The sequence below is a fragment of the Manduca sexta genome, unplaced genomic scaffold (assembly GCF_014839805.1).
Source record: "Manduca sexta isolate Smith_Timp_Sample1 unplaced genomic scaffold, JHU_Msex_v1.0 HiC_scaffold_3310, whole genome shotgun sequence".
NCBI lineage: Eukaryota > Metazoa > Arthropoda > Insecta > Lepidoptera > Sphingidae > Manduca > Manduca sexta.
In genome coordinates, this window is record NW_023594365.1 from 735 (window position 1) to 14,505 (window position 13,771).

Consider the following 13,771-nt stretch of genomic DNA (forward strand, 5'->3'; position numbering starts at 1 on the left):
AAAACCCAAGGGGCACGCACTGACTTTGCTTAAGTTATGTGAGTATTCTTTGTTAATGATCGATTGCTTTAATGGTGAAGAAAAATTTCTTAAGGTTACCTCCATAACTGAGAAATTCTCTGTCATAATTTTTGAGGGTTTGTAGAGTCTGCCAATGTGGTCTAGGCCAGCGGGGTGGATCTCCTTCTTAGTAGTCAGGCCTGGGCCCAGCAGTGAGACAATATATAATACAGGGCTGATATTATTATTAATAACGTATATAGTTAACTCACGCTGCTATTTGCAAGGCCGAGCAGTGATTCCTCGTCATATGTGAAATTAAATTTTTCTTGAGTATTTCAACGATGTCAAAAGCTATACCATAGCCATATAGTGTTCCATTTGCGGACCTCTCCACCCAGCTTAGTGGATAGTTCTGAAATAAGTTAATAGTTAATAGTTTGAGGAAGTTAGTGAAAAGTAAAGTAAAACAATAACAAATGAAATATTATATTTTTGGGAATTCCAAAGAATCGAATATTATATTGTGTACTGTAGTAAATGCGCGTAGGTAGCGCTGAATGTTATGAAGTACCAACTAATTATATTATATATGATATTTCACCTATTTACCAGTATATGTAGTAAGCAGTATGTTTGAAAAGAACTTACTTATAAGGAATAAAATAAAGGAAACTGCCCATAATATATTTAATGAATAATGCATTTTTTATCTATGAAATAGAATTACTGACTTATTCATAATAAAAATAGGTACATAATCAAAATCCAGCCAGTACATAGCACAGGATAATAAGTTAAAATAGAACGTAGAAAAAGCATTTAAATAAGCATCCGCGGTTAATAAAAAAAGAGTCTTACATTGTATGTCGCGATTTTAAGATTCTTCCCATTAATTTGCTTAGCCAAGTCATTGTATACCATCTGCTTCCTGGTCAACTGGGAATCTAATGGAGAATGGAAAAATAACTGCTGATTTTAATCGTCATAAAAATATTCTTCATAAAAATAAACTGAATACAATTAGGTATCACGTAATAATATATTTTACAAAACGTTCTTTTATAAATAATTAAAAACTTTTAGTATGGATTATTTATAAATATTTAGTACCTATCTGGTCATATAGTACCTACTTATACTTACATATAAACAAAAGATAATAACATCAAGACCAATGTGTGTGAATCATATTAGCATACCGTTTACTTATTTACATATCTGATCGTTCCATTTGATAAAATCTGTAGGTGCAGTATACCTAATTGCATAACGAACCTACCGACCTTGATTATTGCGTACATAACACATAATGTAAATACAGACAACACAAAACAAATATCACCTGTAATCGGGTTGTCGTATACGGCATTGCAAAACGTGGCGTTACATATTGACGATATAATGAGCTCGATCCCGGCCATGGGGGTAGGTGCTCGCAGCCCGCTTGGTCATTTGGTGGCCGATGGTCAAATGACACGTTCTGACACGTGCTGACACGGTGCGAGGATGCCGCCTTCGCGAGGTGGTGACCGTGAGCTTATAATATTGTTTAATGCACGATAGTGTTAACATGGATATTACTTTGACGTACCTACCTAATATTTTTCTTTATGTAGCTTGAAATAGAGTACCCACTTAATCTACACTGAGGGTTAGGTTTTTAGTTAGGATATAGTTTTAAAGTACTTACCTAGGTACCAACTTAAACAAGAGAACCAGAAAGTTACTTAATTAAACTTTGTTATCTACGACATCTAAAATACGTAATACGTAGCTACACATGTATTATATATCAATATATTATGGTGCTTAGCGACATTTTTTGCCTAGTTATTACTGACAGTCCTAGAGGACTGTCTAGGTCTTAATAGATTAAGACCTAGGTTTCCACCTACGGTAGATACATAGTGATTTAATACCAGGTATGCATAATAGACTTTATCTATCTAGCTTGTTTTTTGCACCAAGTCTGAAATGTATAGTAAAGCCAATATCGACTTGATTATTAATTAAGAATAAACATGAAATACATAAAGACACACACTATGCTTTTAATATTTTGTGTTGATCAAAATTGATCAGTACCGTACTTAAATTGTATAGTTTACCATTTTACGTGGTAGATAATGCTCTTTTATTATTGAGGTACTTATGCTGTATTGCTTGTATAAAAAAGAAACAGAACTCTTAGGACATCACATCCACATTTTTCTATCGCCGGCCTTACCTGTTTTAATACAAATAGCATGGTAATGGTGTGGTGCCGGCATAGCAGATTACAAGCATAAGTCATGTGTAACCCCCATCGTGTCACGAGGACATGTTACCCTCGTTTCTTCTTACTACTTAGCAATACAAAGCATTTTCTTTTAATTGCTATCTGGCGCCCGTAGGTACCTTTATTCATTTAACATGTTATCAGTTCAGATCAGTCACGTTATCAGTTATCAGGTCTGAGCCAAGTACCAGACCATTTTTGTTTTTTGGATATTTTATTAATAATTATCCCCCGGGAATTATTACTAGTCCTATGGCTAGTGGTAGGTATCAATAAAGTTTTACATAGAGAGATATAAGATAATAAGATCAGCCCTGTATTATATACTTGCCCACTGCTGATCACGAGCCTCCTCTACTACTGAGAGGGATTAGGCCTTAGTCCACCACGCTGGCCTAGAGCGGATTGGTAGACTTCACACACCTTCGAAATTCCTATAGAGAACTTCTCAGATGTGCAGGTTTCCTCACGATGTTTTCCTTCACCGTGAAAGCGAACGATAAATTCACAAAGAATACACACATGATTTTTTAGAAAAGTCAGAGGTGTGTGCCCTTCGGATTTGAACCTGCGGACATTCATCTCGGCAGTCCGTTCCACACCCAACTAGGCTATCGCCGCTTTTGTATATGGTTGGGATAATTAAGTACGAAATTACATAGAAATCGCCGTTTATAGTATGTAGGTAAAACACAGCACAATGCGGTATTGTCTAGTGTCTACGAGCTAACCGCAAGCCATATCTATCTAGCCCGCGGTTTTTAGCTGAAAACAGCGATAAGGATGGTACCCCAGCAAAACTGCCCGTCAATCGTATTTTTAAAAGCTATCTATCTATTCAAAATTTATAATAAGTGTCTACAAAAGAAAAACAAATCGTATTTCTACTATTTCTACAATATGTTATCTTACTTTGGGTGTTTCGTTCATTTCATAATGAAAATGGCACTAAAAATCCCTATATCTCCTCCTAAAGTATCTACACCATAATATCTAAGTAGTAAGTACATATAATTTTAATTTGTAGCCAACAATGAGATAGACAATTATTATAATAAAGAATATTTTGGTATAAGTATAGATTTAAATTAAAAAAAATACGTAATGTTTTTTTTTTAATATTCGTATATCTGTATCCATATCTATATCTATACTATTATATAAAGCTGAAGAGTTTGTTTGTTTGTTTGTTTGAACGCGCTAATCTCAGGAACTACTGGTCCAAACTGAAAAATTCTTTTTGCGTTGGATAGCCCTATGTTCGTGGAGTGCTATAGGCTATATATCATCACGCTATACCCAATAGGAGCGGAGCAGTAATGCCTAATCTCAGGAACTATCGGTCCGAAGTGAAATGTTCTTTTGCGTTGGATAGCCCTTTGTTCGTGGAGTGCTATAGGCTATATATCATCACGCTATACCCAATAGGAGCGGAGCAGTAATGGCTAATCTCAGGAACTACTGGTCCAAAATGAAAAATTCTTTTTGCGTTGGATAGCCTTTTGTTCGTGGAGTGCTACAGGCTATATATCATCACGCTATACCCCAATAGGAGCAGAGCAGTAATGGCTAATCTCAGGAACTACCGGTTCGAACTAAAAAAATCATTTTGTATTGGATAGCCCTTTGTTCGTGAAGTGCTATAGGCTATATATCATCACGCTATACCGAATAGAAGCGGAGCAGTAATGGCTAATCTCAGGAAATACCGGTCCAAACTGAAAAAATCTTTTTGCGTTGGATAGCCCTTTGTTCGTGGAGTGCTGTAGGCTATATATATATCATCACGCTATACCTATTAGGAGCGGAGCAGTAATGGCTAATCTCAGGAACTACCGGCCCAAACTGAAAAAATCTTTTTGCGTTGGATAGCCCTTTGTTCGTGGAGCGCTATAGGCTATATATCATCACGCTATACCCAATAGGAGCGGAGCAGTAATGGCCAATCTCAGGACATACCGAGCCAAACTGAAAAAATATTTTTGCGTTGGATAGCCTTTTGTTCGTGGAGTGCTATAGGCTATATATCATCACGCTATACCGAATAGGAGCGGAGCAGTAATGGCTAATCTCAGGAAATACCGGTCCAACCTGAAAATTCTTTTTGCGTTGGATAGCCCTTTGTTCGTGGAGTGCTATAGGCTATATATATATATCATCACGCTATACCCATTAGGAGCGGAGCAGTAATGGCTAATCTCAGGAACTACCGGCCCAAACTGAAAAAATCTTTTGCGTTGGATAGCCCTTTGTTCGTGGAGCGCTATAGGCTATATATCATCACGCTATACCCAATAGGAGCGGAGCAGTAAAGCTAATCTCAGGAACTACCGGTCCAAATTGAAAAAATATTTTTGCGTTGGATAGCCCTTTGTTTGTGGAGTGCTTTTTAGTTATATATCATCACGCTATGACCAATAGGAGCGGAGCAGTAATGAAACATGTTGCAAAAACGGGGACAATTTATTAATTTTGAGAGTGTCCGTTGCGTGCGCTGCGTAAACGGTTAAAGTTATGCAACAATGATGTATGACGGGATTGTTCCTCTTAAAAGTTCTAAAAATATATTATAAAACAAAGTCCCCGCTGCATCCGTCTGCCTAAACGTGTTAAACTCAAAACTACCCAACGTATTAAGATGAAATTTGGTATGGAGACAGTTTGAGACCCTGGGAAGAACATAGGCTCCCGGGAAACTACTACTTTTATAACGGAAATCTTTAGCCTGAAAAACTTTATAACGCGGGCGGAGCCGCGGGCAAAAGCTAGTATATTATAATTCTCTTTGATCTGTATTTTTCCGTCCATAACTCGCGTGTCACCAAGTAGGTATGGAACAAATTTCTCAAACTCGTTTGCTCGGGGGAGGGTCTTAAGTGCTGTACCACTACTAGGCAGAAGCCTCATCTGATAAGTAGGTATTGAGCAGTTAAGGCTTTACTTCACTACACTTGCCTAGTACAACTTGGCAGACTTCACACCTCCTTCCTAATTCTTAAATAAGTACTTATAAGTACTATATATGTTTCCCCACGATACATATTCCTTCACCGCAAAAGCGATCGATAATATTTAATTAACATAACACGCATAGGTAATTTCAAACAATGAGAAGTATCTGGGTTGTGTTTTAAAAAAGATATCTTGGCTATGCGCGCTAATCTAAACTAAAGTATCTTGGATTAGTTTTCTGTCATTAGGCTAATTCCCGAGCAAAAATAATAAATGCAAAATGCAAATAGATATTATTAAAATGTAGTAATAGTAAGTATAAAAATCCAAATAAGATATCTTCCTGCAACCTCCTTAAAATTTTACCCCCTTATTCATAGACTTTTTTTATCTAAGGACGGAGCATTGCTGTAATAACAAGTCTGTTTGTCAGTCCTGACGGCATCGCAGCCTTCGCAGTGCGTAGACATAGGGCCGTTATGATTGGTTAATATTCAGATATAACTTGAACTAGTTGGCTGTCAGGTAAACAAACCTGAACAAACAGCTAGCCCTCAGATAAACAAAGCTGAGAAACAGACTTGTTTTCACAGCAATTCTCCGTCCTTAGATAAATAACGTCTATGAATAAGGGGGTTAAAGTTCTATTACGCTCAGATTTTCTGACACCTATTATTATTGACAATAAGACAAAATACTTTAATTATAATTTTATTTATCGGTATAATTTAAATAAGCATGTACTATGTACGCAATTCCCAATTTTTGAAGAAGCTGAATCGATAAAGTTTCAATTCAATGTTTGGATTGTGATGATTTTTCCTACATCAAGTAGAAAGTCATGGTAAAATTTGTATACTTAGAGCTTTATATTTAGTCATTGACTTAGAGTTATACTGTTCTGAGGTTATACGTCTGATATTGTCTGTGATTGTTGAGTAGTGAATAAATTAGCCAAACACTTCACTAGCCAATTGGAATTGGTGAATAAATTAAGTTTAATTTTCTGCGTTAATTTTACTGTTTCACTTGACTGTGAACCGTCAAACGTCTGCAGGCAGCCTTTTGAGGGCGACTATAAAATACATAAAATAAAGCTTATTTTTGTTAAACATTTTTGACAGCCGGACATTCTACGGGGAGGCGAAAAATTCTGAGCGAAAAATAAAAACCTAACCTAAAATCCTAATGACATGTCATACATAAAACATAACCTATTACCTACCTAAACAATAATATATTGGTGAATAAATAAATACACATTTTTATGCCAATAAATTAACTAAAAAAACCTTGAAAATGCGAGATATATTTTTATCAAGTTGTGAGAAGAATTTTATACAAAAAATTGTCTCTGAGGGCCATGTAAGTAATTCTATAGCATGGATTGTAAAAATCATAATAAACTTTAATTCTTTTATTCTTCTAATTTTAGCGTTTAGACGGCAGGAATTATAATGAATCTAGAAACCTCAACATATCTTTCGGTTCTGATTACGGCAGTTGCATTGTATCATTGGGAGAAACAAAGTAAGTGGAAGGAATAAACATACTTGAAGTTGGTAAATACTGCCAATAATTTTAACAAAATATACTGGAATATATAATTCTCAACAAAATTTAATCGTGATTCAGAATTAAATACACAATTTTGTATCTCACTTCGAAATTATATGTAATGTGTTAAAGAAATTGGCATAATTTGCTAAGTCTTAATAAAAAACTAATTTCAACATAAGTCTAATTCTACGTAAAAAATAGTTGGGAATTGTGTGTTTTGTGGCGATCTTTTTTGGAAACGGAGATCATGATTATTTGTATAACATGTTTAGAATAAAAATAACAACAATGTGGGAGAAACATTAATTCATACCAGATTTATGTAATTAAACAAAATATAATAAATATTTAAAAGAGATATCAACAAATATTACCTAATATAAGCAAGTTTAATTTTGTCTAATTACAGTACTGGCTTCAAAGCAATTCTGTGTGACCTAAAGCACCAGATCTTAGCTGTAAGGCTCCTAGATGGATGCCATTCTTTTAAAGCTTGGACTCAACTGATATTTAACCCTTACATTTCAGAGTTCTCTCACAAGTAACATGTGAAGTGACACAACCAAAACAAATAAGGCCTAATGAGGGTATTTTGTATGTAAATGTGGAGATTGGACCCATGGCCGCCCCACACTTTGAAGCCAACCGTCAGACAGACCTCTCTGTTTACTTAAACAGATTGCTGGAAAAGTGCTACAAAGACTCAAAATGTATTGATCTGGAGTCACTGTGTATTGTTGTGGAGGAAAAGGTGGGGGGCATTCTTCTAATATGTTATTATTCTATGGAAATGTCATTTTAATATTCTATCTCCCTTATTCATAGACGTTTTTAATCTAAGGACGGAGCAAAGCTGTGATAATAAGTCTGTTTCTGAGTGCATGGCAGCCTTCGCAGTGCATGGCCATAGGGCCATTGTAATTGGATAATATTGTATTTCAATAAAAGTAATAAAAAACATCTATCAATAGGGGGTACATTTATTGTATGAAAATTTCTGTTATTTTGAGAGAAGGGGTTGGTATATGAGTGTGTAGAACCAGCTGTTATCTTCACCAGCCGTAAAAAGAATTGGGCTTGTGGAAGATTCAAATGATAAAATATGCAGGTTTTCATTTATAATATTTATGGGGCCTGAAATATTTGTTGCCTTATCTATACTTATAATATCTGTAGTATAAAATAAAATTATTATTAATTGATTGATATTGAGGCATTTTTTCATAATCAATGAACACAAAAATAAAACTTGAAACTCAATAAAATTAATTAATAATTCCAGGTGTGGTCACTGAGAGTGGACATAAAAGTATTAAACCATGATGGTAATGTAATTGAATGTGCCAGTATTGCATCTCTCACTTCTCTGGCTCACTTCAGGCGGCCTGACTTCACTTTCGCAGTGGTGATAGTATTATCTTTCATACACTCAGTGAGAAGGATCCAATACCTACTGTGCTCTATCATTATCCAGTGTGTACTACATACTCAATTTACAATGGAGAGTGAGTATGATATTAATATAAGTATTTTTGTTGGGCACTTTAAAAAAATAATGTCCTAATAAATAATTTGCACTTTAATAAAACTATGTTAAGTAGTTATTAATTTTACCTACACAATGTGGATTTAATTCTATATGTCAAATATAGGTGTTATAATTTGAGATAAGCTTTATGTACATTCTTAAAAATAAGCTCAAAAATTACAAAAGGCCTACATTTTGTGTCATATTAATGATTACTGTTATCTGATTTCAGTATTTTACTATCAGACCCTAACTTTATTGAGGAATCTGTGTGCATCAGCAACACAGAAGAAGGAGTATTCACTGCAGGAGGATTGCTTGTAGTTGGCATGAATCAATACAAAGAAGTATGCCTATTGGATCTTACAGGATCTGCAATATTCAACTCTAAAATTGTTCATAAAGCCATCACTCAAGCAGCTGAAAAATGCAAGGACTATGTTGATATTGTGAAAAAAGCTATTGCCTCTGATGATAACTTGAGGTAAATAATATTTATGTACAATAAACATTTATAAATTTATATGTATATTAACCAATTTAAATCTGAAATGATTTTTTTATTTATTGGGAGAAATACTGTTTATTTTTTAAAACATTATTAAAAGCTTATTCAAAATTGATTCTCGTAAATTAAACATTCTAAAGTAAATTTATGAATGGATGCTAGAATCACATGCGCAGTTAGTCATTTCTAACATAGATATTATAGTGGGCGCTATTTACAATCTCACAAAATTCCTGTGTATTCCTGCATTCTCACATTAAATCAAAAATGTCTAATGTCCATGAAACTACGCTAATAAACTCTCATATGTAAATTTTTATGAAAAATTTTACAGACAGAAAAGGGCTAAGATCAATTTTGCAGATACAATAACGACTGAACACATGCTGGCGCTTAGCAAAAAGGATTTAAATATCCGCCTTAAGAATTACAATGTCGATGATCTAAGTAAAAATGATGAAACTATGTCGGGATGATGATGATGCAGAATCAATAGATGATGAAGAGTGTAGCAAATATGATGGTGAGTTGACATTTTCAAATATAAAAGAAATAAAAATATTCATTTACAAGTTTCTTAACGAAAATTCAAGATGTTTGTACTAGACCAAAAACATTGTAATAGGGAAATGTAAAAAGTTCTATGGTTGATAATTTTTTTTGTTTTAAAAACCTTAAATTCGTTTTATATACAGTTGGATACAAATATGTAATCATTACCTTTTGTTTTTGAACTAATGGAACATTCATTGGTTATTATTATGGGCAAAACATATTTATTTATAAATTTAATCAAAATGAACTGCACTCCTAACTTGCGAGATTTACTCTACAATAATGCATTTGCCCTCCAATATTATTTTACATATATTAAATTACTAGCTTTTGCTCGCGGCTCCGCCCGCGTTATAAAGTTTTTCAGGCTAAAGTTTTCCATTATAAAAGTAGTAGTTTCCCGGGAGCCTATGTTCTTCGCAGGGTCTCAAACTGTCTCCATACCAAATTTCATCTTAATACGTTGGGTAGTTTTTGAGTTTAAGACGTTCAGGCAGACGGATGCAGCGGGGGACTTTGTTTTATAATATATTTTTAGAACTTTTTAAGAGGAACAATCCCGTCATACATCATTGTTGCATAACTTTAACCGTTTACGTAGCGCACGCAACGGAAGCTCTCAAAACTAATAAATTGTACCCGTATTTGCAACATGTTTCATTACTGCTCCTCTCCTATTGGTCATAGCGTGATGATATACAGCCTATAGCACCCCACAAATAAAGGGCTATCTAACACAAAACGATTTTTTCAGTTCAAACTGGTAGTTCCTGAGATTAGCCATTACTGCTCCGCTCCTATTGGTCATAGCGTGATGATATATAACTTAGAGCACTCCACGAACAAAGGGCTATACAACGCAAAAGAATTTTTCAGTTTGGACCGGTAGTTCCTGAGATTAACCATTACGGCTCCGCTCCTATTTGGTATAGCGTGATGATATATAGCCTATAGCAATCCACGAACAAAGGGCTATCCAACGCAAAAAGAATTTTTCAGTTTGGACCGGTAGTTCCTGAGATTAGCCATTATTGCTCCGCTCCTATTGGGTATAGCGTGATGATATATAGCCTATAGCACTCCACGAACAAAGGGCTATCCAACGCAAAAAGAATTCTTCAGTTTGGACCGGTAGTTCCTGAGATTAGCCATTACTGCTCCGCTCCTATTGGGTATAGCGTGATGATATATAGCCTATAGCACTCTACGAATAAAGGGCTATCCAATGCAAAAAGATTTTTTCAGTTTGGACCGGTAGTTCCTGAGATTAGCCATTACTGCTCCGCTCCTATTGGGTATAGCGTGATGATATATAGCCTATAGCACTCCACGAACAAAGGGCTATCCAACGCAAAAAGAATTTTTCAGTTTGGACTGGTAGTTCCTGAGATTAGCGCGTTCAAACAAACAAACAAACTCTTCAGTTTTATATAATAGTATAGATATTTTCAGTTTAATTTTAATGATAGATAAAACTTATGTCTTAACATCTGCTATATTGTCTCTATTTTCTAAGAACTTGAAACATGCTATTTATTGGACTATGATAATATAAACAAAATTATGACAAGACAATGATTTTTCATACAGTATGTTTCTCTAGTGTCAAGCTGGTACTAAGGGATTGTACGATTATATGTCTAATCAACAGTGTCATAAAATTAATATTGTTAGGGAAAATATTTAAAAAAATATATATTGCTTTAGTGATAAGGGAATTCAAAATAAATATCCCTAACCTTATGCACTATATTGTTTGGCTTACTAGACTCAAAATAAAATTAAATAAAAAAAAATTCAATTAATGTTTTATGGAGTGTTGCTCGCGGCTTCGTCTGCGTGAAAAGCCTTTCTACAACTTACTACTCGCTATAAAAGTCCCTCAAACACTGTTCATAGCGCCAATTCGAAAACAACAGCGCCATCTATTTAAAAGATATATTTAAAAATGCCAGTATTACCTATTGAAACAAATTACCGGGGTAAAATGTAGCCTGTGAGTTAATGCACGACATTGTCTACCCATTTGTGCCAAATTTCATCCAAATCTGTTCAGCGGTTTCTGTGTTTACTTCTGACAAACATCTAAACATCGCAAACATTTTTACGAACTTCCGAATCCATATTACTGTGATGAGGCATAAAGATAAACTAAATGTATCTTGTGGCTCTATCTGAATGAATAACTTTCTTAGAATCATAATCCATTTCTGTGCTTTTCTGAGATAAGAAGTGCCTATCGATATCTGTTCAGTGTTATACTTCTCACAAAATATAGGCAAAGCTCATCATAAACTTTTAGCTTTATAAATCACAACTCTAAAATGAAGTTTAAAAACCTTTGCACAGATAATCTGGTTCAAACTTTGATTATATATTTTATTCTGAATAAAAAAAGAATGTCCGTTACTACAAGCATAAAATAGGACATATAATATATCCAACTAGATGTTTCAGACTTCTGTGAACTGCTTTTATGCATGATTCCTTTTTTCAGAAAATGTGTGACACATATAAATCTCAGTATTAATATTACATCATAATATTATTGTTCAATTGTCCTTCCTGTATGATTTTTCATGGGGATTTTATTATAAGAATTTACAATAAGATAATTTATATATTTAATTAATTGGTATTGAATTAATTTGCAATATTTTTCTTTTCCAACTCTGCCATGGACAAGACATATATGTAGGTATAAGCCTTTATTATAACTTGTGTGGTCTATGTTGATATCAGTATAAAATGCAGACATAACAACATAAATTAATAAAAATACATTAGGTTGGATACCATGTGTATATACTAATTATTATTTTTAATTGCAGTAATATCATCACTCCCACATACGGCTGAGGTGGTGTCAAAGAAAGGATCATCAAAGTGGATAGAAATATCATCAGAATCAGAGGAAGACTGATAATAATACAACATAATCTGTTAAATAAAATGTAATAAATTTACATTTCAATTTGCTGTTATTATAATCTCCTTAACAATATTATATTAGCATTGCATATCCCTCATCAAATAACAATCATTATATCTTGACACTGCATTTTTATACAACAAAAAATCTCTACTTAGTCTAAGAGGAAATAAATAGTACTCCGTCAAAACTAAGGGACACTTGCAGCACAACTAAGTGAAAGATCATTTATACAGTCCACAACATTCTCAAAATTCATTGCATTCTGTTATCTTTATTTGGCATGAAGTAATATACTTCAAAATCACTCATGTAGATTCTCAATCTATATATCTATAATTGTGTCATTGTAGAATGCAGATTGAAAAAGAATGCACCACCAAACATGGCAGTTATCTCTTATACTTATGCTATATTGACACTACACACTTCATATTCTATACATGAGAGTCACAAACACATAATTTATTTACACAGAGTCTGAGTTCATTCCATTCTTCTGATCTAATTTGTTGCCATTTGTTTTCACCATATAGATGAAGTAAGTCATGATCTCTTTCTCATTGACTGGCAATGACTTGAAGTGTTTCTGGATAGCCTGTAATCATATTCAGAATGTGTTGGTTAAAAAGAAAAAAAAATATTTTTTGTAAATTAAAGCTATGTATAAGATAATTGATTCTTATTTTTATTTGTTCCTGAATATGTTTTGAATTATATTTTTTTTTTCTTATGTAACATGTAACATATTAGAGATAATCTTATGTACTCACATCAGCTAATTGAGCCTTGTTCAGTCCTGGCCTGGTGGACACCTTGTAATGCCTCTTGTACCTCCTCAGGGTGTTCACCTGCAGCTGAAACCAATCCACTTCAGGGGAGTCCATCTCAGCTTCATTGCTATCATCCTCAGAGTCTTTAGGCCTTCTCTGTTTCGTCCTAGCACACTGTATCATCGCCTTATGGAAGTCACAGATGTATGTGTGCCTAGCCTGGAATAGGAAAGCAAAAAACTCAATATATTAAGCATGTCAATATACTTTTTATTTTCATAAATCTAAAATTGAGGAAAGTGTCCAATTCACACGATTTTCGTAATATTGGTGCAGTAGCACAGTAATGCCATATTTAGAAATGGAAGAAAGTGTAATTGTGTGTGCTCAGTGCGTGGTTCACGTAGCTACCGAAAAGACGTGTTTTGTGAATGTCAATGGGGACATAAACAACGTCGGTACATACCTGACCGTCGATATTAAGTTTGAGCCTCCTGAGTGCGACAGTCTTCTGTATGCGCTTGCTGTACGAAGCGTTGCCCGCTGACCGTCTGCACCGATCACCGTCATCCACAAGGCAACATATTTGGTCTGAATTACCTCTAGAATCTTCTTCTCCTGTACTAAACCCGTTGTTCATTTGATACTCCCGTTGAATCATATATGATTAATAAATTGAACT

The 13,771-nt window shown here is 34.4% G+C and overlaps 3 protein-coding genes across 3 annotated transcripts; 1 reads left to right on the forward strand and 2 right to left on the reverse strand.

Annotated features, from left to right (window-relative positions):
* Positions 1–272: 272 nt before the first annotated feature.
* LOC119192882 lies at positions 273–1,480 on the reverse strand (the record flags this gene model as incomplete). The annotated part of the gene is made up of 3 exons (XM_037446628.1): positions 1,346–1,480; positions 862–947; positions 273–415 (listed from the first exon to the last, which is right to left on the reverse strand). Coding segments are annotated over exons 1-3 (308 nt in total), but the record flags the coding sequence as incomplete, so codon positions are not given.
* A 4,728-nt stretch (positions 1,481–6,208) lies between these two features.
* On the forward strand, positions 6,209–12,358 carry LOC115446653 (exosome complex component RRP45). Its single transcript, XM_030173403.2, is given in 8 exon segments — positions 6,209–6,598; positions 6,669–6,763; positions 7,322–7,544; positions 8,076–8,189; positions 8,192–8,298; positions 8,554–8,805; positions 9,164–9,352; positions 12,216–12,358. Coding segments are annotated over 7 exon segments (999 nt in total). The 5' UTR covers positions 6,209–6,532; the 3' UTR covers positions 9,306–9,352; positions 12,216–12,358.
* A 14-nt stretch (positions 12,359–12,372) lies between these two features.
* LOC119192883 (histone deacetylase complex subunit SAP30 homolog) lies at positions 12,373–13,765 on the reverse strand. The gene is made up of 3 exons (XM_037446629.1): positions 13,556–13,765; positions 13,090–13,308; positions 12,373–12,914 (listed from the first exon to the last, which is right to left on the reverse strand). The coding sequence occupies exons 1-3, from the start codon at positions 13,748–13,750 to the stop codon at positions 12,786–12,788; spliced, it is 543 nt and encodes a 180-aa protein (XP_037302526.1). The 5' UTR covers positions 13,751–13,765; the 3' UTR covers positions 12,373–12,785.
* Positions 13,766–13,771: the final 6 nt, after the last annotated feature.